We start from the raw sequence: 26,057 nt of genomic DNA, 5'->3' as shown, positions 1-26,057 counted from the left end.
ATCCACAAAGAGTTATTATGTGTTGTGTGTTCAGAGACACATACCACTGTTGCACTGTGTGGTTATTTGTGCTGCTGTCACCTTCCTGTCAGCTTTGACCAGTCTGGCCATTCTCCTCTGACATCTCACATTAACAAGATGTTTCTGTCTGAACTGCTGCTCACTGGATTTTATTTAGGTTTTTGCATCATTCTTTGCAAACTGTAGAGACTAGTGTGCATGACAATCCCAGTAGATCAGCAGTTTCTGAGATACACAAACCACCCTGTCTGCCGCCAACAATCATTCCACAGTCAAAGTCACTTAGATCACATTTTTTCCCCATTCTGATGGTTGATGTGAACATTACTTGAAGCTCCTGCCCCGTATCTACATGATTGTTTGCATTGCACTGCTGCCACACAATTGGCTGATTAGATAATTGCATGAATAAGTAGGTGTGATAAAGTAATAAAGTGCTCGTTGAGTGTATATTTATGCATTATCTATTCATACCAGTCAAAAATTGGAAGAAAAAAACACATCTCTGAGTACAATGTACTCTGTAATAGTCAGTTTAACAGTGACAGGTTCTGTGATGGACAGAGAAAAGAATTGTGGGTTGGTTGGTACGTGTAGCATTTAAAAGAAAAATGTTGTAATTTTTTTTCTATGCCTAATCATTAGACTTCAAGATTTAGTTTACAAACAAAAATATAAAAGAGAAGAAGATGATAACTGTTTAGTTTCTGAGAATTATATTGTTCGAACATGTTTTACTATTCCAAAGGGCGGTATTGTTGCATGGTGTAGTTTCTTAAAATAACTCAGAGCGTCGCTATTCACCAGCTATATAGAGCTTTAGACGCACCTCTCCACCCACTAATGTAGTATTCAAACAGAGAGAAATCCAGGCGACATCACTCTTTCACAATTACGATTGGGTTTTGTGCGGCAGATCCTTCGGTTTTCTTTTTCTAAATAGACGACTGGATTACAGAACAAAAAAACGGTCGTTTTGGCGTAAACATGGAATACAAAGCTCTTCTCTGCTCCCTGCTTAAATGCTGTTGTGCTTTCGCCCTGCTTGCCTTACCGCTAACGACCGGAGATATTAGCTTTTCTATTCCGGAGGAGATGCAACGCGGATCTGTTATTGGGAATCTAGCGAAGGATATTGGCGTGGATGTTAAAAGTCTGTCTGCCAGAGAAGCTCGTATAGACACTGAAAGGAGCCGCCGACGGTACTGCGACATTGATCTGAATTCTGGAAATTTGATTGTGTTTGAAAGAATTGACCGAGAAGCCCTTTGTGGCCGGAAGGTTTCATGTGTTCTGAAATTTGTGCTTGTATTGGAGAATCCGCTAGAATCACACGGTATATCGCTTAATATTCAAGACATTAATGACAATCTGCCACAATTTGCAAATGACCTAATAAAACTGGAAATCACAGAATCGGCAGATAAGGGAGCTCGCTTTCTTTTAGAAGAGGCCCATGATGCGGATATTGGACAGAACGCGATTCAAAGCTACACGTTACAAAGGAATGATCATTTCGTTTTGGACGTTCAAACCAGCACAGATGGAAGGAAATACGGCGAATTAGTGTTAGAAAAAGAGCTAGACCGCGAAGAACAACAAGAGGTTACATTATTACTTACTGCGCTTGATGGAGGGACCCCGCAGAGATCTGGTACTGTAGCTGTACACGTCACTGTGCTGGATGCGAACGATAACAGGCCCGTGTTTAGCCAGGCGGTTTATAAAGTGAGTCTGCCTGAAAATGCTGCTTTAGGCGCTGTAGTGGTAACAGTAAGCGCAACTGACGCAGACGAGGGAGCTAATGGTGATGTGACTTATGAATTTGGCCGTGTTCCGAGTGAAGTGAAAATTTTGTTTTCCCTGGATCGAAAAACAGGACAGATTAGACTCAATGGTAATCTCGATTTCGAAGATAATGTAAATTACGAAATGAGAATTCAAGCAAAAGATGGGGCAGGTTTAGTGTCATATGCAACTGTCATTTTAGAAATCACTGATGTGAATGACAACGCCCCTGAGATATCCTTGAAATCTCTGAAGAATCCCATCTCTGAAAGCGCAATAGCTGGCACAGAGGTGGGCATCATTAATGTCCAGGATAAAGATTCAGGTGCAAATCAACAAGTCCACTGTTCGATTCAGCACAATGTTCCTTTCAAGTTAGTCCCCTCCATTAAAAATTATTACTCACTGGTAACGACCAGCGAACTCGACCGCGAGCTGGTGTCTGATTACAACATCATAATTACAGCTACAGATCAGGGCTCTCCACCACTATCCTCTTCAAAAACTGTGCAGTTATCTGTGTCAGATGTGAATGACAACCCGCCATCGTTTGATGAGCAGTCGTACAGCGCCTATGTGACTGAAAATAACAAGCCAGGAACCTCTGTTATTTCTGTGAGGGCGACAGACCCGGACTGGAGACAGAACGGTACAGTTTTCTATTCTCTTTTGTCCAGTGAGGTCAGCGGTGTTCCTGTGTCCTCGTTTCTATCCATTGATGGAGACACCGGAGTGATCCACGCTGTGAGATCATTTGATTATGAGCAGTTCAGAAATTTTAAAGTGCAGGTCGTTGCCAGAGACAACGGTTCCCCTCCACTCAGCAGCAACGTGACAGTGAGTGTGTTCATCACAGATCAGAATGATAACTCTCCACAGATATTATACCCTGCGCCTACAGGGAACACCTTCATGACCGAGATGGTCCCCAAATCTGCTCATGGGGGCTCTCTGGTTTCCAAGGTGATCGCTGTGGATTCTGATTCTGGGCAGAATTCATGGCTTTCCTATCAGATCCTCAAATCGTCTGATCCTACACTTTTCACCATTGGCCATCACAGCGGAGAGATTAGGACACAGCGAGACATTTCTCTATCTGATGCCATGAAGCAAAACATTGTTGTATCAGTGAAAGATAATGGACAGCCCTCTCTCTCGTCAACTTGCACAGTGTATCTATTGATTTCGGATAACTTGGCAGAAGTTCCAGAGCTGAAAGATATGTCATATGAGGAGAACAATTCCAGATTAACTTCATATTTAATCATAGCTCTCGTCTCTGTTTCCACCTTCTTCCTGACGTTCATTATTCTTATTATCGCTGTGAGGTTTTGCCGCAGAAGAAACCCAAGACTGTTGTTCGACAGTGCTGTGGCCATTCCCAGCGCATATTTCCCTCCCAACTACGGGGAAGTCGACGCAACAGGAACTCTTCGCAGCTCCTACAATTATGACACTTACTTAACAGCTGGCTCGCGCACCAGCGACTTCAAGTTCATGAGCTCGTCCAACGATGCCACAATGCCCGCTGATCTTACTCTCAAGAGAAGTCAAAATGAAATTCTGAACGGGGAATCAACCCTCCACAGGACACAGGTTAATGAGGTACCGGTGTACAATTTCTATCTTTACATTTTTCATTTTATTTTACATCATTTAATTTAATTGAAATAATTGCGAATTGCCATGCGAGTGGTTTCGGTAGGCAATGTTTTCAGTTTTCATATTTTAGGCTCCCTACTGTATTCACAGTTTTGTCTACGATCATTTGTGGCTCCACATCTGTCTAACTTAAGCAAATGAAGCCACGTATCATAGGCAGGCAGTGGTCAATGGATTTAATCGGGGGGGGGGGGGGGGGTTTGAGAAATATTATGGATGCAGTTTGGATGTAGCAGGCCCCCATAGCTCAGGGAGCCTATTGTGGCGTCTGATTCACGTCAATCGCTGTTTGTTTACCTGTCAGTGAAAGGAAGAGATTTGTCACCAGTTAAGACAGATCAACTATTTGTGTTGTTGTGATGTTGGTTACCTCACTTTAAATTCTGAGCCACGGAGCTGACCGTAGCAAGTGCTTTAATCAAAACGTTTATTAAAACGAGATGCGGCTTCCGTTTTTTTTCCTCATGTGGCAGACTATAAGGGCTGTTTTCCGAGAAATGTGGTGCAAATGGAGGAGAACAGGGATACCATCAACAAAAATGGCCTGAATAGGCGTGATGTACAAATACTCGTTCTAATGCCTAAACTAAAGAGTTATTTAAACTTTTTAGTCTTTAAACGTTAAGCAGCTCTATGTCTAAAAATCTCTTTCCAATCCAATATGCCGTAAACAAGAAGAACTTGCATCACGTTTGACTAGAGAAACTGCTTATTACTGATATGGAAGTTAAACCATTGTACCTACAATATTGTGGCTGCTAAAGAAAATAGACAAGATTAGAATTATTACTTTTGTACCTCAAAATCAGTTTTTGGCTTAAAACACCCAATATTTCACACATAGTGGTCAAACCTTCTATGTAGGGTCAAATGGGAATATGGGTCTGTACAATCGTGATCACCTAACCACAACTTGTCCCTGATTGGACAAATTAATGGTGTTACAACTAACACCAAATGTAACAACCTTCCCCAGTCTCCACTACCACTTTGCTTTCCACCTGCCCAGAGCTTTCATGCTTCATTAGACAATGATTTTATAACATTGATTGGTTAAAGTAGGCTACAGTTCTGCGGCCTTACAGGAAACTATTGAATACCTTTAGAAAATGTTATCATGTAAACACAGGCTACTGAGTTATCCTAATTACAATGTCTATTTGCAAATATTGCGTATAATCTCTCTTCTAACACATTTTAATGGCTAGTTTATCGAAAATGATTGGGTCTTTAATTGCATTCTATGCGACAAAGTATACAAATTAAACATAGATACGCAGCAGGAAATGCTTTAGCAGCAGAAACCATTCATTTAAACACGTCAGTTTTCGAAAATAACTCAGGGTGTCGCTGTTCACCATCCAAGGGAAATTAAAGATGCACCTCCTCCCTATTTTTTATTATTCACAACCAATCAGTCCGCGCCCACACCAAGCCTGTGTTCACACGCCACGCAGACTTCTTTGACTGTGCAACCGAAATACTAATTCTGCAAGCTGATGAGATTGCTTCAAACGGTAACATTCACGCGATTCGACCTTACCATGGACGGTAGAGGATTCTCCGTTACCAGAGCGCGTTACTGCTGCCTTCTCGTTCTTTTATCCGTCCCAGCTTCGTTTGGAGATGTGAGCTATTCTGTTCGGGAGGAGCTAAAACGCGGCTCTGTCATTGGAAATATTGCAAACGATGTCGGGGTGGATTTTAAAAGTCTGTTAGTTCGCAAGGCTCGCTTACACACAGACGGAAGCAGCAAGCGCTATTGTGACATCAATTTGAATTCTGGAGATTTGATTGTGGCGGAGAGGATCGACCGAGAACAGCTTTGCAGCCAAAATGCTTTGTGTAATTTAAAATACGAGCTGGTGCTTGAAGGTCCGTTGGATTTACATCGTGTTGTTGTGCAAATTCAGGATATAAATGACAACTCGCCTCAGTTCTCGAAGGATATTATCCGACTGGAAATCCAGGAGTCTGTTGGTAAAGGCGCCCGCTTTCCTGTGAATGAGGCACACGATGCGGATATTGGACAGAACGCGGTACAAAGCTACACACTACAAAGGAACGATCATTTTGTTGTGGCTGTTCATACGAATATCGATGGTGGAAAATACGCTGAGTTAGTTTTAGAAAAAGAGCTGGATCGCGAAGAACAGCCGGAGGTTACATTATTACTTACAGCTTCTGACGGAGGGACTCCACAGAGATCCGGTACTGTTGTTATCAATATCTCCGTGCTGGATGCAAACGATAATATCCCCGTGTTTAACCAAGCCTTTTATAAAGCCAGTCTTCCTGAGAATTCTCCTTTAGGTGCTGTTGTGGTTACAGTCAGCGCCAGTGATGCAGACGAGGGAGCGAATGGCGAGGTGACTTATGAATTCAGTCGCATTTCCGATGAGGCGAAGGATCTATTTAGTCTTGATCGTAAAACTGGGGAAATTCGAGTAACTGGGCCAATTGATTACGAAGAAAAGTCGAGATATGAAATGCGCATTGAAGGGAAAGACGGAGCTGGACTCGCTTCGCAGACTAAAGTAATTGTGGATATCACTGACGTGAATGACAATGCACCGTTTATCTTTGTGACGTCATTGTCTAACTCCGTACCCGAGAGCGCGCCACCTGGCACAGAGGTTGGTATCATAAATGTTCAGGACATTGATTCAGACGATAATAGTAAAGTTCGGTGCTCCATTCAAGGACAAGTACCTTTTAAATTGATGCCTTCTATCAAAAACTTTTATTCAATTGTAACTACGAGTGCATTGGACCGGGAACTCCAGTCAGAATACAATATTTCACTGACTGCTTCAGACGAGGGCTCCCCACCCCTGTCGTCCTTTAAAACACTGCATGTATCCATCTCGGATGTGAATGACAATCCTCCTGCATTTGATGAGCAGTCGTACAGTGCCTATGTGACTGAAAATAACAAACCGGGCACCTCTGTTATTTCTTTAAGGGCGAGTGACCCGGACTGGAGGCAGAACGGGACAGTTTTCTATTCTATCTTGTCCAGTGAGGTCAGTGGTGTTCCTGTGTCCTTGTTTCTATCCATTAATGGAGACACCGGAGTGATCCATGCAGTCAGATCATTTGATTATGAGCAGTTCAGAAGCTTCAAAGTGCAGGTCGTTGCCAGAGACAATGGTTCCCCTCCACTTAGCAGCAACGTGACAGTGAGTGTGTTCATAACAGATGAGAATGATAACTCTCCGCAGATATTATATCCTGCACCTCTGGGTAACTCCATGATGACAGAGATGGTCCCCAAAGCTGCTCATGCCGGCTCTCTGGTTTCCAAGGTGATTGCTGTGGATGCAGACTCTGGACAGAATGCCTGGCTGTCCTATCAGATCCTGAAATCTACTGATCCGGGACTTTTCACCATTGGCCTCCACAGTGGAGAGATCAGGGCGCAGCGGGACATTTCTGAATCTGATACTATGAAGCAAAACCTTGTTGTATCAGTGAAAGATAATGGACAACCATCTCTCTCGACAACCTGTGCAGTATATTTACTGATTTCAGATAATTTAGCAGAAGTTCCAGAGCTGAAAGATATGTCATATGAGGAGAACAGTTCCAAATTAACTTCATATTTGATAATCGCGCTAGTCTCTGTTTCCACCTTCTTCTTGACGTTCATTGTCCTAATTGTGGTCGTGAAGTTTTGCCGTAGAAGGAAGCCCAGAATGTTGTTTGACGGCGCAGTGGCCATCCCCGGCGCATATTTCCCTCCAAACTACGCGGATGTGGACGGAGTAGGAACACTTCGCAGTTCTTACAATTATGACACTTACTTAACGACGGGTTCACGCACAAGCGACTTCAAGTTTGTTCGGTCGTTTAATGACGGCACGCTGCCCGCTGATCAGACGCTGAAGAGGAGCCCCAATGAAACTAGTGAGCTGGGCGAAACAACCGATGGTGGATCACAATTCTCTACTCTGGTAAAAAAAAAGAGCTTTGTTTTACATTTCCGAATGTGTTTAAAACGTATTTCACAGGTATAACCACGTTTAACTAGAGTTTGTATTCGTTTGCTGTTCTTGTTTAGTTAGTAGTTATAGTACAGGTACAGGGTCAGTTCATTACGGTGATGTCCTGCCCCTTTCCCTGCTTATGTTCATTTACATTTAAACTGTGTCTTAACTTGCTATGCAGAAGTAATTGTATCTATGCTTGGAACGAAAACCAGGATACATGGGGCACATGGGTGGGTATTGTATGGGAATGAGATCTTGTACAGTGACCAAAGAGCTGAGGCGACAGGGGTGGGTGGCATAGTAAAGGTATATTAAATTTCAAAGCAACGTTCAATTGTTTTAAATATTAAATATTTTAAATAAAATGAAAACTCACTGATGAACTGTGACTTACAGGAAAGGTTTCTGCATGTACCTCCTGAGGTTTACAATGGTGTGTGTCTTTGCTCTAAAGATGTGAGGCATGAACTGTAATGTTTTATCATTCATGGAGTACATAGTTTGAGCATGAGAGTTATCCTATCTGGACAGTTATTTTTCTTTGCCTGACCTGGAGACCCTGATGTGTCTTGATGGTTAGTGCTACTCATTCTGACGAGATTTTGTTCGCGAGAACTCTGTGAACTCTGAATCTGAATCAGATGTGAAATATAAATGTTGTGTTTCTTTTAAATTATCACTGAGTACTTGATGAATGTTTATCTCTGACTGTCCTCCACTGGTGACTTCTGTCTTACATTTCAGCACCATGCTGGTGGACAGCAGCGATACTCAATTTGTCACCCAAATCTTTCTTCTTCTCAGTTGTGGACTTTAGTTTCTTACTTCAGGCCATTTACTCTCTCACTTAGGCAAGTGAGTATAGTTTGGCCATCCATTTTCAGTTTTATTTGATTCACTTGTGTTGTTGCACCTTCCACGCGATTATTTGTCCCTTAAACATGCTGACCAGTTTGAATATTAACAAGCCAGATTTTAGTTTTGCTGAAACTACCTTTGTTGACTTTTATGACTTTTTTTGCTGAAGAGGTGTGCACATGTTGCAGCTGTGACGATTTACATTGCTGTAGGGTGAGCTAATGCATTTCAAAAATAAAATGCTGAATCTGTGCTACTCATTACATTACATTACATTATTGGCATTTGGCAGACGCTCTTATCCAGAGCAACGTACAACAAAGTGCATACCTATAACCAGGGATAAGTTCGCTGAAAGACCCTAGAGGGAAGTACAATTTCAACTGTACTTACTACTCTATTTCAGAATACTTAATGGTTGATCATTACATTTATTTGAATTCATGCAACATGTTTTCCAATGTGCTCAGTTGGTTTACTGGGAGATAATACTTTTAACTGTAGAAACGTGAAAGACAAGTTTGCCTTCAACTTCCCTTCATTTAAGGTGCTTGTGTGTGCCTGTAAATAAATTCCACTTCATATAGCACTTCACATACATCTAGATACTGTATATGAGCATTCGATTGGACCTACAATGAGAGACTGGCTTTGTTTGGAGGTTGAGAAGATAGACTGATGACAAACTGATTTCATATGATTGTATATTTAGGTTAGCAAGTTTTGATAAACAATGTCTGTGGTATTCATGAATGATTAAAATGGTATTGCCATTTTAGAGCCAAATTAGCAAAAGTTCATATAATTTGTATTTGACCCTTGACTGGATATGGGTTATGGTGATCATGACATGCAAATATTTATTCTCTGATGTAACTAATGGTTATTGCTAGTGACACAGGTTCTGGGATGAATGGCTGGCTTTATTTTCTGACTAAAATGGCCAGACAGCCTGGGTGGGTGTGGATGGCATTCATTATGGACACTAAGACTGCACCCATCCAAACAAACGTTTAGTGATTATTGTCATGGACCACAGTCCAGTTTGCCGCTGCTACAGTAAATACAGTCACTGGTAGTGTACGGTCCTTTGAAGAGGTTGTTAATTACTCAAAGGTCCAAAATGGGGGGCAGATTTTTGTGTTTGCTGTGTCTGCATCATCTCTTGTTATTATTGTAGTTATATATCTAAGTCTGTGGGAGAAACCAGGAGATCCTTCTACTGCTGCTACAGCTGGACCCTGACCGGGCTTTCCATTATGTACGATGCCAAATGTTTCCCCATTTGAAAGTAAGAAAGTAAAGTAAGTTAGTCAGTCAGTCAGCTTTTGGGTTTACAGCAATGCATTTTGGGAAATAACATGTCTGTGGGTGATTTTAGATATCTGCAGGTGAGCAAAATTAATGTTACCAGACTGAAGAGCAGTTTTTCTTTGTTCTTCAACTTTACTCTCTTTTAACAGTGATAACTCGGGCAGTCTGACGGATTGTGGACTAAAATATTCGTAGCATGGTAGCATTTTAAAAACATCTTTGGTGGAAAAAAATTAATTGAAGGCCTAATCATTAGATTTCAAGATTTACTTTACAAACAAAAACATAACAGAAGAAGATGATAGCTGCTTAGCTTCTGAGAATTCTATTGAAAGAACATGTTTATTCTTTTAAATGCTCTATTGTTTCATGGTGTAGTTTCTTTAAATAACTCAGAGCGTCGCTATTCACCAGCTATAAAGGGCTTTAGACTCACCTCTCCACCCACTAATCTAGTATTCAAACAGAGAGAAATCCAGGCGACTCTTTCACAATAACGATTGGGTCGTGTTCGGCAGATCCCTCGGATCCTTAGCATATACATTTTTTAATCTAAATTGAAGACTGGATTACAGAAGAAAAACAGTCGTTTTCGCGGAAACATGGAATACAAAGCTCTTCTCTGCTCCCTGCTTAAATGCTGCTGTGCTTTCGCCCTGCTTACCTTGCCGCTAACGACCGGAGATATTAGCTTTTCTATTCCTGAGGAGATGAAACGCGGATCTGTTATTGGAAATATAGCGAAGGATATCGGGGTGGATGTTAAAAGTCTGTCTGCCAGAGAAGCTCGTATAGATACCGAAAGGAGCCGCCGACGGTATTGCGACATTGATCTGAATTCTGGAAATTTGATTGTGTTCGAAAGGATTGACCGAGAAGCCCTTTGTGGCCGGAAGGTTTCATGTGTTCTGAAATTTGTGCTTGTATTGGAGAATCCTCTAGAATCACACGGTATATCGCTTAATATTCAAGACATTAATGACAATCTGCCACAATTTGCAAATGACCTAATAAAATTAGAAATCAGAGAATCGGCAGATAAAGGAGCTCGCTTTCCCTTGGACGAGGCCCACGACGCGGATATAGGACCGAACGCGATTCAAAGCTACACGTTACAAAGGAATGATCATTTTGTTTTGGACGTTCAAACCAGCACAGATGGAAGGAAATACGGCGAATTGGTGTTAGAAAAAGAGCTGGACCGCGAAGAACAACAAGAGGTTACATTATTACTTACTGCGCTTGATGGAGGGACCCCGCAGAGATCTGGTACAGTAGCTGTACACGTCACTGTGCTGGATGCGAACGATAACAGGCCCGTGTTTAGCCAGGCGGTTTATAAAGTGAGTCTGCCTGAAAATGCTGCTTTAGGCGCTGTAGTGGCAACAGTGAGCGCAACTGACGCAGACGAGGGAGCTAATGGTGATGTGACTTATGAATTTGGCCGTGTTCCGAGTGAAGTGAAAATTTTGTTTTCCCTGGATCGAAAAACAGGACAGATTAGACTCAATGGTAATCTCGATTTCGAAGATAATGTAAATTACGAAATGAGAATTCAAGCAAAAGATGGGGCAGGTTTAGCGTCGTATGCAACTGTCATTTTAGAAATCACTGATGTGAATGACAACGCCCCTGAGATATCCTTGAAATCTCTGAAGAATCCCATCTCTGAAAGCGCAATACCTGGCACAGAGGTGGGCATCATTAATGTCCAGGATAAAGATTCAGGGGAAAATCGACAGGTTCGCTGCTCTATTCAGCAAAATGTTCCTTTCAAGTTAGTCCCCTCTATCAAAAATTATTACTCACTGGTAACGACAAGTGAACTCGACCGCGAACTGGTGTCTGATTACAACATCACAATTACAGCTACAGATCAGGGCTCTCCACCGTTATCCTCTTCAAAAACTGTGCAGTTATCTGTGTCAGATGTGAATGACAATCCTCCTGCATTTGATGAGCAGTCATACACCGCCTATGTAACTGAAAATAACAAACCGGGCACCTCTGTCATTTCTGTGAGGGCGACAGACCCGGACTGGAGACAGAACGGTACAGTTTTCTATTCCCTCTTGTCCAGTGAGGTCAGTGGTGTTCCTGTGTCCTCGTTTGTATCCATTAATGGAGACACCGGAGTGATCCACGCTGTGAGATCATTTGATTATGAGCAGTTCAGAAGCTTCAAAGTGCAGGTCGTTGCCAGAGACAACGGTTCCCCTCCACTCAGCAGCAACGTGACAATGAGTGTGTTCATAACAGATGAGAATGATAACTCTCCACAGATATTATACCCTGCGCCTACAGGGAACACCTTCATGACCGAGATGGTCCCCAAATCTGCTCATGGGGGCTCTCTGGTTTCCAAGGTGATCGCTGTGGATTCTGATTCTGGGCAGAATTCATGGCTATCCTATCAGATCCTCAAATCGTCTGATCCTACACTTTTCACCATTGGCCATCACAGCGGAGAGATTAGGACACAGCGAGACATTTCTCTATCTGATGCCATGAAGCAAAACATTGTTGTATCAGTGAAAGATAACGGACAGCCCTCTCTCTCCTCAACTTGCACAGTGTATCTACTGATTTCGGATAACTTGGCAGAAGTTCCAGAACTGAAAGATATGTCATATGAGGAGAACAATTCCAGATTAACTTCATATTTAATCATAGCACTCGTCTCTGTTTCCACCTTCTTCCTGACGTTCATTATTCTTATTATCGCTGTGAGATTTTGCCGCAGAAGAAACCCAAGACTGTTGTTCGACAGTGCTGTGGCCATTCCCAGCGCTTATTTCCCTCCCAACTACGGGGAAGTCGACGCAACAGGAACTCTTCGCAGCTCCTACAATTATGACACTTACTTAACAGCTGGCTCGCGCACCAGCGACTTCAAGTTCATGAGCTTGTCCAACGACGCCACAATGCCCACTGATCTTACTCTCAAGAGAAGTCAAAATGAAATTCTGAACGGGGAATCAACCCTCCACAGGACACAGGTTAATGAGGTACCGGTGTAATATTTCTATGTTTACATTTTTCTGGTATTTGACATTTAATTTAATTGAAATAGAAATAGCACATGATGTGTAGGTTAATTGCCATTTCAGTAGACAAATCCATATTTTAGGCTCCCTACTGTTTTCAGAATTTTATCTTGTGGCTTCACATCTGCCTAACTTAAGCAAAAGAAGCCACGTATCATAGGCAGGCAGTGGTCCACGGATTTAATCGTGGGCTGTGGTGAAATATTATGGATGCAGTTTGGATGTAGCAGGCAGCTGTAGCTGAGGGAGCCTATTTTGGCGTCTGATTCACGTCAATCGCGGTTTGTTTACCTGCCAGTGAGAGGAAGATATTTGTCACCAGTTAAGACAGGTCAACTAGTTGTGTTGTTGTGACGTTGGTTACCTCACTTTAAATTCTGAGCAATGTAGCTGATCTTGGCAAGTGCTTTCATCAAAACATTTATTAAAACGAGATGCGGCTTCAGGTTTTTTCTCATGTGGCTGACTATAAGGGCTGTTTTCCGAGAAATGTGGCGCAAATGGGCCGGGGATGATTGTTGCAGGTACATGTATAACTCAACGAGAGTGTATGCTAGAGCTCTGAATTCTTAATATGAGGTACCCAGAACTGTTTACAACACATACTGGACATTTACACATTACTACAATATCACAGAATGTGTGAGTTAATTTCAAATGCAAAGAGTTCCTTGCTCCTGTTGTAGCTGTAACTCTAGCTGGGGGTGGATGTTACAGGGACAGAACATTTGCTTCAATCTGATCCACACAATTCAATTTACACAATACCTTTAACAAAAACGGTCTGAATAGACATAATGTACAAAAACTTATTCTCAGGCCGAAACTAAAAATAAATTAAATAAAATGTGTAAAAATCTCTTTCCAATCCAATATACTGTAACCAGTAAGAACTTGCATCACATGTGACAACTGCAACTGCTTATTACGTATATAGAAGTTAAACTATTGTACATACAATATTGTAGCTGCAAAAGAAAATAGACAAGATTAGAATTATAACTTTTATGCCTCAAAATCCGTTTTTGGCTTAAAACACCCAATATTTCACATAGACTCGTCAAACTTCCCATGTAAACTCAAATGGGATTATGGGTCTGAACAATCGTGATCACCTAACCACAACTCGTACCTGATTGGAAAGATTTATGGAGTTACAACTAACTCCCAATGTAACAACCATCCCTAGTATCCACTACCAATTTGCTTTCCACCTGCCCAGAGCTTTCAAGCTTTATTAGAAATTAATTTATAATTGAATATGATTTTATAACATTGATTGGGCAGGCTATTGAATTGTCCTAATTACAATGTCTATATGAGAATATTACGTATGATCTCTCTTCTAACACATTTTAATGGCTAATTTATCCATAATACCAGTTAAACATAGATACGCAGCAGGAAATGTTTTACCCGCAGAAACCATTCATTTAAACACGCCAGTTTTCTAAAATAACTCAGGGTGTCGCTGTTCACCATCCAAGGGAAATTTAAGATGCACCTCCTCCCTATTTTTATTATTCACAACCAATCAGTCCGCGCCCACACCAAGTCTGTATTCACACGCCACGCAGACTGCTTTGGCTGTCTAACCGAAATCATATTTCTGCAAGCTGATGAGATTGCTTCAAACGGTAACATTCACACAATTGGACCTTACCATGGACGGTAGAGGATTCTCCGTTACCAGAGCGCGTTACTGCTGCCTTCTCTTTCTTTTATCCGTGCCAGCTTCGATTGGTGATGTGAGCTATTCTGTTCCGGAGGAGCTAAAACGGAAATATTGCAAACGATGTCGGGGTGGATTTTAAAAGTCTGTTGGTTCGCAAGGCTCGCTTACACACAGAGGGAAGCAGCAAGCGCTATTGTGACATAAATCTGAATTCTGGCGATTTGATTGTGGCGGAGAGGATCGACCGAGAACAGCTTTGCGGCCAAAAAGCTGTGTGTAATTTAAAATACGAGCTGGTGCTTGAAAGTCCGTTGGATTTACACCGTATTGTTGTGCAGATTCAGGATATAAATGACAACTCGCCTCAGTTCTCTAAGGATATTATCCGACTGGAAATCCAGGAGTCTGCCGATAAAGGCGCCCGCTTTCCCGTGAATGAGGCACACGATGCGGATATAGGACAGAACGCGGTACAAAGCTACACACTACAAAGGAATGATCATTTTGTTGTGGCCGTTCATACGAATATCGATGGTGGAAAATACGCTGAGTTAGTTTTAGAAAAAGAGCTGGATCGTGAGGAACAGCGGGAGGTAACATTATTACTTACAGCTTCTGACGGAGGGACTCCACAGAGATCCGGTACTGTTGTTATCAATATCTCCGTGCTGGATGCGAACGATAACATCCCCGTGTTTAACCAAGCCTTTTATGAAGTCAGTCTTCCTGAAAATTCTCCTTTAGGTGCTGTTGTGGTTACAGTCAGCGCCAGTGATGCAGACGAGGGAGCGAATGGCGAGGTGACTTATGAATTCAGTCGCATTTCCGATGAGGCTAAGGATCTATTTAGTCTTGATCGTAAAACTGGGGAAATTCGAGTAACTGGGCCAATTGATTTCGAAGAAGAGTCCAGTTATGAAATGCGAATTGAAGGGAAAGACGGAGCTGGACTCGCTTCGCAGACTAAAGTAATTGTGGATATCACTGACGTGAATGACAATGCACCGGTTATCTTTGTGACGTCATTGTCTAACTCCGTACCCGAGAGCGCGCCACCTGGCACAGAGGTTGGTATCATAAATGTTCAGGACATTGATTCAGACGATAATAGTAAAGTTCGCTGCTCCATTGAAGGACACGTACCTTTTAAATTGCTGCCTTCAATCAAAAACTTTTATTCAATTGTAACTACGAGTACACTGGACCGAGAACTTGAATCAGAATACAATATTTCACTGACTACTTCAGACGAAGGCTCCCCACCCCTGTCGTCCTTTAAAACACTGCATGTATCCATCTCAGATGTGAATGACAACCCGCCTGCATTTGATGAGCAGTCGTACAGTGCCTATGTGACTGAAAATAACAAACCGGGCACCTCTGTTATTTCTCTAAGAGCAAGAGACCCGGACTGGAGACAGAACGGGACTGTTTTCTATTCTCTCTTGTCCAGTGAGGTCAGTGGAGTCCCTGTATCTTCGTTTCTTTCCATTAATGGAGACACCGGGGTGATCCATGCTGTCAGATCATTTGATTATGAGCAGTTCAGAAGCTTCAAAGTGCAGGTCATTGCCAGAGACAACGGCTCTCCTCCACTCAGCAGCAACGTGACAGTGAGTGTGTTCATAACAGATGAGAATGATAACTCTCCACAGATACTATATCCTGCGCCTCTCAGGAATTCTATAATGACTGAGATGGTCCCCAAAGCTGCTCATGCAGGATCACTAGTTTCTAAGGTGATTGCTGTGGATGCAGACTCTGGACAGAATGCCTGGCTGTCCTATCAGATCCTGAAATCTACTGATCCGGGACTTTTCACCATTGGTCTCCACAGTGGAGAGATCAGGGCGCAGCGGGACATTGCTGAATCTGATACTATGAAGCAAAACCTTGTTGTATCAGTGAAAGATAATGGACAGCCATCCCTCTCGACAACCTGTGCAGTATATTTACTGATTTCAGATAATTTAGCAGAAGTTCCAGAGCTGAAAGATATGTCATATGAGGAGAACAGCTCCAAATTAACTTCATATTTGATCGTAGCTCTCGTCTCCGTTTCCACCTTCTTCTTGACTTTTATTGTCCTAATTGTGGTCTTGAAGTTTTGCCGTAGAAGGAAGCCCAGAATGTTGTTTGACGGCGCAGTGGCCATCCCCGGCGCATATTTCCCTCCCAACTACGCGGATGTGGACGGAGCAGGAACACTTCGCAGTTCTTACAATTATGACACTTACTTAACGACGGGTTCACGCACAAGCGACTTCAAGTTTGTTCGGTCGTTTAATGACGGCACGCTGCCCGCTGATCAGACGCTGAAGAGGAGCCCCCATGAAACTAGTGAGCTGGGCGAAACAACCGAGGATGGATCAAAATTCTCCACTCTGGTAAAAATACAGTCATCCGAAAATTTTTAATGTTCAAGTTTGTCTAAAATATCTGTCTCCCGCTTTAACCACTTTCAACTTCTTCAATGATTGTGTAGGATTTAAGCCAGTAGCTTTTGACAAATGGCTTTGCTTCGTTTGTGTGAGTTTAAATAGTAGTTATACGTTTTAATCGGAGATTCCGGATTCTAATATTTCCAATGTTTTATTTTAATTTAAATTTAATTTTTTTACGAATAATGCTTCATGTAATATGAAGACGTGGGTAATAGTTTATGACTTATAAGGAAGTTGTTGTTTTTTTTTATCATGGTTGTAATTAAAACCAGGATGCACGGGGTTTTCATTCCGGTTCATGAAAACCGTTTTATATGGGTAATATATCGCATGTTAGTTTGCGCACATGGCTTTTATTTACAATAAAGGGGACTGCATTTCCTCAAGCTTAAAACCTAAAGATCATTGTTTCTCTAATTTAAAAGCACACCGTCATATATAGCTAGGAGAGCTGCATTTGGAGGAGTTGTGCATGTAGTTGAACGCGTGTAGTTTCAGATGCTCTGTGCCATTGCTCTATTGATCTGCGGCATGTACAGTATTCTGGATCATTTGGCCGACAGCACAACACAATCAGCACTGTACTTTCTTATATTTTGTTTTAATCAGCCCAGACTTGCTGGCAGTGAATAGCCACAATGTTGTCTTCTGATTATAAATGCTATTAAGTTAGATTATTTTTTATCCCAAAATAATATGAATGAGATCCGTGACTTCAGAGTTTGTGAGCAGTTTCTTTGTGATTAAACCAGATGGAAAAATAATTTCTGTTGAGTATTTAAAAACTCAGAGCTAAGATCGAAATGTGGTTTTGGTATTGTATTGTGTGGAGCATTTGATAAATATAAATATTCCACTCTGCTTGTGAATTCTCTCTACATTTCAGCACCATGCTGGTGGACAGCAGCCAAACAATTTGGTGTCTTAACCTCCTTTTTCTGAGGCCGTGTTGTGGATGGAAGTGTTTTACTCCAGCCCCACTGAGCACAGTTGAACCCTTGAATAGCAGTAACATTTCTGCAGCTTTTGACATTTGCATTACCAGTATTCAGGACAATTCTTCATGGTTGTATATTTTGGTTAGGAAGATGTTTTTGCATGGAAATGCAGGAATGCTTTCAAATTCTCTTACCATCTTAGAGCCAATGGAGCTAAACTATTTTACTTTTGAGTGAGTTAAAATGTGTAAAAATGTTGATTTGATAGTTAGTAATAGTCACGCAGGTTGTGGCCTCTATGGCTGACTTTCTTTTCTGACTGAAATGGCCAGACACCCTGGTTGGGTGTGGTTGGCATTCATTATGGACACAAAGACTACACCCATCCAAACAAACTTTAAGTGATTATTGTCACGGACCACAGTCCAGTCAGCCGCTGCTACAGTAAATATAGTCACTGGCAGGGCACTGTTTTCTGATGAGGTTTTTTATTACTCAAAGGTCAAAAATGGGGATCCGACCCATTTTTATGTTTGCTGATTTCCCTGGATGCTGCATCATCTCTTGTTATCATTGCAGTTAAATATCTAAGTCTGTGGGAGAAACCAGTAGATCATTGTACTGCTGCTACAGCTGGATCCTGACTGGGCTTTCCCCTGTGTACTATGCCATATTGTTCCCCATTTGAAAGTAAGAAAGTAAAGTTAGCTAGTCAGTCAGTTTTGGGGTTTACAGCAATGCATTTTGGGAAATATTATGCCTGTGGGTGATTTTAGATATCTCCATGTGGACATAATTAATGTTACCAGACAGAAGGGCAGTTTTTCTTTGTTATTCAACCATACTCTCTACTAACAGTGATAACTCTGGGAGTTGTTTAAATTATATGCTGCACCACTGTTGAGGTTTACTCAACATATTTTCTTGGATTCTGCCATTCTCTTGTGTTACAAAGCAGCACTATAAAAGTCTTGCTGGTCTGGTTCATTCAGAGAGAACAGTTTATGTGCTTTATAATCTTCTATCTGCCTATATATATTTATACATTATCAAATTTACCAGTCAAAAATAGGAATAAAAACATCTGTGAATAAAATGTACTCTGGAATAATCAGTTTAACACTGACAGCTTCTGTGATTGACAAATAAACGTATTGTGGTCTAAAATATTAGTAGCATAGTAGCATTCTAAAATATATTTGGTAAAATATATATTTTTGTAGGCCTAATCGTTAGATTTCAAGATTCACTTTACAAACAAAGATATAGGATAATAAGATGATTGTTGCATAGTTGATGAGAATTCTGTCGTAAGAACATGTTCATTATTTTAAATGCTGTATTACTGCATGGTGTAGTTTCTTAAAATAACTCAGAGCGTCGCTATTCACCAGCTATATAGAGCTTTAGACGCACCTCTCCACCCACTAATGTAGTATTCAAACAGAGAGAAATCCAGGCGACATCACTCTTTCACAATAACGATTGGGTCGTGTTCGGCAGATCCCTCGGATCCTTACCATATAATTTTGTCTCAATTGAAGATTGGATTACAGAAGAAAAACAGTCGTTTTCGCGGAGACATGGAAGAGAAAGCTATTATCTGTTCCCTGCTTAAATGCTGTTGTGCTTTCGCCCTGCTTACCTTACCGCTAACGACCGGAGATATTAGCTTTTCAATTCCGGAGGAGATGAAACGCGAATCTGTTATTGGAAATATAGCGAAGGATATTGGCGTGGATGCTAAAAGTCTGTCTGCCCGAAAGGCTCGTATCGACACTGAAAGGAGCCGCCGAAGGTACTGCGACATTGATCTGAATTCTGGCAATTTGATTGTGTTTGAAAGGATTGACCGGGAAGCCCTTTGTGGCCAGATGGTTTCGTGTGCTCTGAAATTTGAGCTTGTATTGGAGAATCCTCTAGAATTACACCGTATATCACTTAATATTCAGGATATTAACGACAACCTCCCACAATTTGCAAAAGACCTAATAAAGCTGGAAATCAGAGAATCGGCATATAAAGGAGCTCGCTTTCCCTTGGACGAGGCCCACGACGCGGATATAGGACAGAACGCGATTCAAAGCTACACACTACAAAGGAATAATCATTTTATATTGGACGTTCAAACCAATACAGACGGAATGAAATACGCCGAATTGGTTTTAGAAAAAGAGCTGGACCGCGAAGAACAGCACGAGGTTACATTATTACTTACTGCGCTTGATGGAGGGACCCCGCAGAGATCCGGTACTGTAGCTGTACACGTCACTGTGCTGGATGCGAACGATAACAGACCTGTATTTAGCCAGGCAGTTTATAAAGTCAGCCTGCCTGAAAATGCTGCTTTAGGCGCTGTAGTGGTAACAGTCATTGCCACTGATGCAGACGAGGGAGCTAATGGTGATGTGACTTATGAGTTTGGCCGTATTTCGAATGAAGTTGAAAAAATGTTTTCCCTGGATCGTAAAACAGGACAGGTTATACTTAATGGCAATCTCGATTTCGAAGAGAATGTAAATTACAAAATGAGAATCCAAGCAAAAGATGGGGCAGGTTTAGCGTCGTATGCAACTGTCATTCTAGAAATTACTGATGTGAATGACAACGCCCCTGAGATATTTTTGAAATCTCTGTCGAATCCCATCTCTGAAAGCGCAATACCTGGCACAGAGGTGGGCATCATTAATGTCCAGGATAAAGATTCAGGTGCAAATCAACAAGTCCGCTGCTCCATTCAGCAAAATGTTCCTTTCAAGTTAGTCCCCTCCATTACAAATTATTACTCACTGGTAACGACCAGCGAACTCGACCGCGAACTAGTGTCTGATTACAACATAACAATTACAGCTACAGATGAGGGCTCTCCACCGTTATCCTCTTCAAAAACTGTGCAGTTATCTGTGTCAGACGTGAATGACAATCCGCCATTGTTTGAGGAGCAGTCATACAGTGCCTATGTGACTGAAAATAACAAACCCGGAACCTCTGTTATTTCTGTGAGGGCGACAGACCCGGACTGGAGGCAGAACGGGACTGTTTTCTATTCTCTCTTGTCCAGTGAGGTCAGTGGTGTTCCTGTGTCCTCGTTTCTATCAATTAATGGAGACACTGGAGTGATCCATGCAGTGAGATCATTTGATTATGAGCAGTTCAGAAGCTTCAAAGTACAGGTCGTTGCCAGAGACAACGGCTCTCCTCCACTCAGCAGCAACGTGACAGTGAGTGTGTTCATAACAGATGAGAATGATAACTCTCCACAGATATTATATCCTGCGCCTCTGGGTAACTCCATGATGACAGAGATGGTCCCCAAAGCTGCTCATGCCGGCTCTCTGGTTTCCAAGGTGATCGCTGTGGATTCAGATTCTGGGCAGAATTCATGGCTATCCTATCAGATCCTCAAATCGTCTGATCCTACACTTTTTGCCATTGGCCATCACAGCGGAGAGATTAGGACACAGCGAGACATTTCTCTATCTGATGCAATGAAGCAAAACATTGTTGTATCAGTGAAAGATAACGGACAGCCCTCTCTCTCGTCAACTTGCACAGTGTATCTACTGATTTCAGATAACTTGGCAGAAGTTCCTGAACTGAAAGATATGTCATATGAGGAGAACAATTCCAAGTTAACTTCATATTTGATCATAGCTCTCGTCTCTGTTTCCACCTTCTTCCTGACGTTCATTATTCTTATTATCGCTGTGAGGTTTTGCCGCAGAAGAAACCCAAGACTGTTGTTCGACAGTGCTGTGGCCATTCCCAGCGCTTATTTCCCTCCCAACTACGGGGAAGTCGACGCAACAGGAACTCTTCGCAGCTCCTACAATTATGACACTTACTTAACAGCTGGCTCGCGCACCAGCGACTTCAAGTTCATGAGCTCGTCCAACGACGCCACAATGCCCGCTGATCTTACTCTCAAGAGATGTCAAAATGAAATTGTGAACGGGGAATCAACCCTCCACAGGACACAGGTTAATGAGGTACTGGTGTCATTTTTGTATTGTCATTTCTATGTTCACATTTCTCTGGTATTTTACATCATTTATTATAATTGAAATAGAAATAGCACATGATGTGTAGGCTAATTGCCATGTGAGGGATTTTGGTAGGCAATATTTTCAGTCGTAGTAATTTATATTTTAGGCTCCCTACTGTATTCAGAATTGTATCTACGAACATTTGTGGCTTAACATCTGTGTAACTTAAGCAAATGAAGCCACGTAACATAGGCAGGCAGTGGTCAATAGATTTAATCGGGGGGGGGGTTGGTTTGAGAAATATCATGGATGCAGTTTGGATGTAGCAGGCACCCATAGCTCAGGGAGCCTATTGTGGCGTCTGATTCCTGTCAATCACTGTTCGTGTACCTGCCAGTGAAAGGAAGAGATTTGTCACCAGTTAAGACAGATCAACTATTTGTGTTGTTGTGACGTTGGTTACCTCACTTTAAATTCTGAGCCACGTAGCTGACCGTAGCAAGTGCTTTAATCAAAACGTTTATTAAAACGAGATGCGGCTTCCGGTTATTTCTTATGTGTGGCAGACTATTAGGGCTGTTTTCCGAGAAATGTGGCGCAAATGGGGGAGACCGGGGACGATTGTTACATGTTTTTCTCCAACATGTATAACTCAAGTAGAGTGTATGCTTGAGCTCTGAATTCTTAATATGAGCTACCCAGATCTGTTCACTGCACATACTGGACATTCACACATCTACTACAATATCACATAATTTGTGAGTTAATTTCAAATGCAAAGAGTTCCTTGTTGCTGTTGTAGCTGTCACTCCAGCTGGGGTTGCATGTTACAGGAACAGAACATTTGCTTCCATCTGATCCACACTATGAAATTTACACAATACCTTTAACAAAAGCGGTCTGAATAGGCATGATGTACAAAGACTTATTCCAAGGCCTAAACTCAATTAAACTTTTTAGTCTTTAAACTTTAAGCACCTCTATGTCTAAAAATCTATTTTCCCATCCAGTATACTGTAACCAAGAAGAACTTGTTTCACGTTTGACTAGAGAAACTGCTTATTACTGATATAAAAGTTAAAACATTGTACCTACAATATTGGGACTGCTAAACAAAATTGACAAAATTAGAATTATTACTTATTATTACTCAGAATCGGTTTTTGGCTTAAAACACCCAATATTTCACACAGAGTCATCAAACTGTTCATGTAAGTTCAAATGGGAATATGGGTCTGAACAATCGTGATCACCTAACCACAACTCGCCTCTGATTTGACAAATGAATGGCGTTACAACTGACTCCCAATGTAACCATCCCCAGTCTCCACTACTAATTTGCTTTCCACCTGCCCAGAGTTTTCATGCTTTCAATGATATTAAAATTGAAGATGATTTTACATTCAAGTAGGCTACAGTTGTACAACCTTACAGGAAACTATTGAGTTAATTTTGACAATGATATCATGTAAACACAGGCTACTGGGTTATCCTAATTACAATGTCTTCATGAAAATATATGAAAATATTGCGTATGATCTCTCTTCTAACACATTTTAATGGCTAGTTTATCGAAAATGATTGGGTCTTTAAATGCATTCTATGCAACAAAGTATACCCGTTAAACGTAGATACACAGCATTAAATGGTTTATCCGCAGAAACCATTTATTTAAACATGCCAGTTTTCTAAAATAACTCAGGGTGTCGCTGTTCACCATCCAAGGTAAATTAAAGATGCACCTCCTCCCTATTTTTATTATTCACAACCAATCAGTCCGCGCCCACACCAAGCCTGTATTCACACGCCACGCAGACTGCTTTGGCTGTCTAACCGAAATCATATTTCTGCAAGCTGATGAGATTGCTTCAAACGGGAACATTCACACGGTTCGACCTTACCATGGACGCTAGAGGATTCTCCGTTACCACAGCGCGTTACTGCTGCCTTCTCTTTCTTTTATCCGTGCCAGCTTCGTTTGGAGATGTGAGCTATTCTGTTCCGGAGGAGCTAAAACGCGGCTCTGTCATTGGAAATATTGCAAATGATGTCGGGGTGGATTTTAAAAGTCTGTTGATTCGCAAGGCTCGCTTACACACAGAGGGGAGCAGCAAGCGCTATTGTGACATCAATCTGAATTCTGGCGATTTGATTGTGGCGGAGAGGATCGATCGAGAACAGCTTTGCGGCCAAAATGATTTGTGTAATTTAAAATACGAGCTGGTGCTTGAAAGTCCGTTGGATTTACATCGTGTTGTTGTGCAGATTCAGGATATAAATGACAACTCGCCTCAGTTCTCGAAGGATATTATTCGACTTGAAATTCAAGAATCTGCTGTTAAAGGCGCCAGCTTTCCAGTGAATGAGGCACACGATGCGGATATAGGACAGAACGCGGTACAAAGCTACACACTACAAAGGAATGATCATTTTGTTCTGGTTGTTCAGACGAATATAGATGGAGGAAAATACGCTGAGTTAGTTTTAGAAAAAGAGCTGGATCGCGAAGAACAGCAGGAGGTAACATTATTACTTACTGCTTCTGACGGAGGGACTCCACAGAGATCCGGTACCGTAGTTATACACATCACTGTCTTGGATGCGAACGATAACAGACCTGTGTTTAACCAAGTCTCTTATAAAGCCAGTCTTCCTGAAAATTCTCCTTTAGGTGCTGTTGTGGTTACAGTCAGCGCCAGTGATGCAGACGAGGGAGCCAATGGCGAGGTGACTTATGAATTCAGTCGCATTTCCGATGAGGCAAATAATTTATTTAGTCTTGATCGTAAAACTGGGGAAATTCGAGTAACTGGGCTAATTGATTACGAAGAAAAGTCTAGATATGAAATGCGCATTGAAGGGAAAGACGGAGCTGGACTCGCTTCGCAGACTAAAGTAATTGTGGATATCACTGACGTGAACGACAATGCACCGGTTATCTTTGTGACGTCATTGTCTAACTCCGTACCCGAGAGCGCGCCACCTGGCACAGAGGTTGGTATCATAAATGTCCAGGATATTGATTCAGACGATAATAGTCAAGTTCGCTGCTCCATTGAAGGACAAGTACCTTTTAAATTGCTGCCTTCTATCAAAAACTTTTATTCAATTGTAACTACGAGTGTACTGGACCGGGAACTCCAGTCAGAATACAATATTTCACTGACTGCTTCAGACGAGGGCTCCCCGCCCCTGTCGTCCTTTAAAACACTGCATGTATCCATCTCGGATGTGAATGACAATCCACCTGCATTTGATGAGCAGTCGTATAGCGCCTATGTGACTGAAAATAACAAACCCGGAACCTCTGTTATTTCTGTGAGGGCGAGAGACCCGGACTGGAGGCAGAACGGGACTGTTTTCTATTCTCTCTTGTCCGGTGAGGTCAGCGGTGTTCCTGTGTCCTCGTTTGTATCCATTAATGGAGACACCGGAGTGATCCACGCTGTCAGATCGTTTGATTATGAGCAGTTCAGAAGCTTCAAAGTGCAGGTCGTTGCCAGAGACAACGGTTCTCCCCCACTCAGCAGCAACGTGACAGTGAGTGTGTTCATAACAGATGAGAATGATAACTCTCCACATATATTATATCCTGCGCCTCTGGGTAACTCCATGATGACAGAGATGGTCCCCAAAGCTGCTCATGCCGGCTCTCTGGTTTCCAAGGTGATTGCTGTGGATGCAGACTCTGGACAGAACGCCTGGTTGTCCTATCAGATCCTGAAATCTACTGATCCGGGTCTTTTCACCATTGGTCTCCACAGTGGAGAGATCAGGGTGCAGCGGGACATTGCTGAATCTGATACTATGAAGCAAAACGTTGTTGTATCAGTGAAAGATAATGGAAAGCCATCCCTCTCGACAACCTGCACAGTATATTTACTGATTTCAGATAATTTAGCAGAAGTTCCAGAGCTGAAAGATATGTCATATGAGGAGAACAGCTCCAAATTAACTTCATATTTGATCATTGCTCTCGTCTCCGTTTCCACCTTCTTCTTGACGTTCATTGTCCTAATTGTGGTCTTGAAGTTTTGCCGTAGAAGGAAGCCCAGAATCTTGTTTGACGGCGCAGTAGCCATCCCCGGCGCATATTTCCCTCCAAACTACGCGGATGTGGACGGCGCAGGAACACTTCGCAGTTCTTACAATTATGACACTTACTTAACGACTGGTTCACGCACAAGCGACTTCAAGTTTGTTCGGTCGTTTAATGACGGCACGCTGCCCGCTGATCAGACGCTGAAGAGGAGCCCCCATGAAACTAGTGAGCTGGGCGAGACGACAGAGGATGGATCAAAATTCTCCACTCTGGTAAAAATACAGTTCTAA

General features: G+C 42.0%; 4 protein-coding genes across 4 annotated transcripts; all 4 read left to right on the top strand.

Moving 5' to 3' along the window:
• The first annotated feature begins 1,008 nt into the window (after nt 1-1,008).
• Nucleotides 1,009-4,958, top strand: LOC133123580 (protocadherin gamma-A11-like). The gene is made up of 2 exons (XM_061234052.1): nt 1,009-3,414; nt 4,929-4,958. Exons 1-2 carry the CDS (start codon nt 1,009-1,011, stop codon nt 4,956-4,958), a joined length of 2,436 nt encoding a protein of 811 aa, XP_061090036.1.
• A 57-nt stretch (nt 4,959-5,015) lies between these two features.
• Nucleotides 5,016-7,923, top strand: LOC133123579 (protocadherin gamma-A2-like). The gene is made up of 2 exons (XM_061234051.1): nt 5,016-7,427; nt 7,918-7,923. Exons 1-2 carry the CDS (start codon nt 5,016-5,018, stop codon nt 7,921-7,923), a joined length of 2,418 nt encoding a protein of 805 aa, XP_061090035.1.
• A 2,314-nt stretch (nt 7,924-10,237) lies between these two features.
• Nucleotides 10,238-12,655, top strand: LOC133123578 (protocadherin gamma-A11-like). Its single transcript, XM_061234050.1, has one exon. The coding sequence runs from the start codon at nt 10,238-10,240 to the stop codon at nt 12,653-12,655; it is 2,418 nt and encodes an 805-aa protein (XP_061090034.1).
• A 6,667-nt stretch (nt 12,656-19,322) lies between these two features.
• On the top strand, nt 19,323-26,057 carry LOC133123577 (protocadherin beta-16-like). The gene is made up of 4 exons (XM_061234049.1): nt 19,323-21,728; nt 25,110-25,265; nt 25,392-25,502; nt 25,965-26,057. The coding sequence occupies exons 1-4, from the start codon at nt 19,323-19,325 to the stop codon at nt 26,055-26,057; spliced, it is 2,766 nt and encodes a 921-aa protein (XP_061090033.1).

Source organism: Conger conger, chromosome 3 (genome assembly GCF_963514075.1).
Source record: "Conger conger chromosome 3, fConCon1.1, whole genome shotgun sequence".
Classification (NCBI taxonomy): Eukaryota; Metazoa; Chordata; class Actinopteri; order Anguilliformes; family Congridae; genus Conger; species Conger conger.
This window is presented reverse-complemented; position numbering and strand designations above follow the sequence as displayed.

Bases quoted from the DNA above. Each gene is read 5' to 3' on its own strand.
- LOC133123580 (XM_061234052.1), top strand. From the start codon at position 1,009: ATGGAATACAAAGCTCTTCTCTGCTCCCTGCTTAAATGCTGTTGTGCT. The intron at 3,415-4,928 runs GTACCGGTGTAC...CACGCCACGCAG, and splicing joins ACAGGACACAGGTTAATGAG to ACTTCTTTGACTGTGCAACC.
- LOC133123579 (XM_061234051.1), top strand. From the start codon at position 5,016: ATGGACGGTAGAGGATTCTCCGTTACCAGAGCGCGTTACTGCTGCCTT.
- LOC133123578 (XM_061234050.1), top strand. From the start codon at position 10,238: ATGGAATACAAAGCTCTTCTCTGCTCCCTGCTTAAATGCTGCTGTGCT.
- LOC133123577 (XM_061234049.1), top strand. From the start codon at position 19,323: ATGGAAGAGAAAGCTATTATCTGTTCCCTGCTTAAATGCTGTTGTGCT. The intron at 21,729-25,109 runs GTACTGGTGTCA...TTGTCCGGTGAG, and splicing joins ACAGGACACAGGTTAATGAG to GTCAGCGGTGTTCCTGTGTC. The intron at 25,266-25,391 runs GTGAGTGTGTTC...CTGGTTTCCAAG, and splicing joins CACTCAGCAGCAACGTGACA to GTGATTGCTGTGGATGCAGA.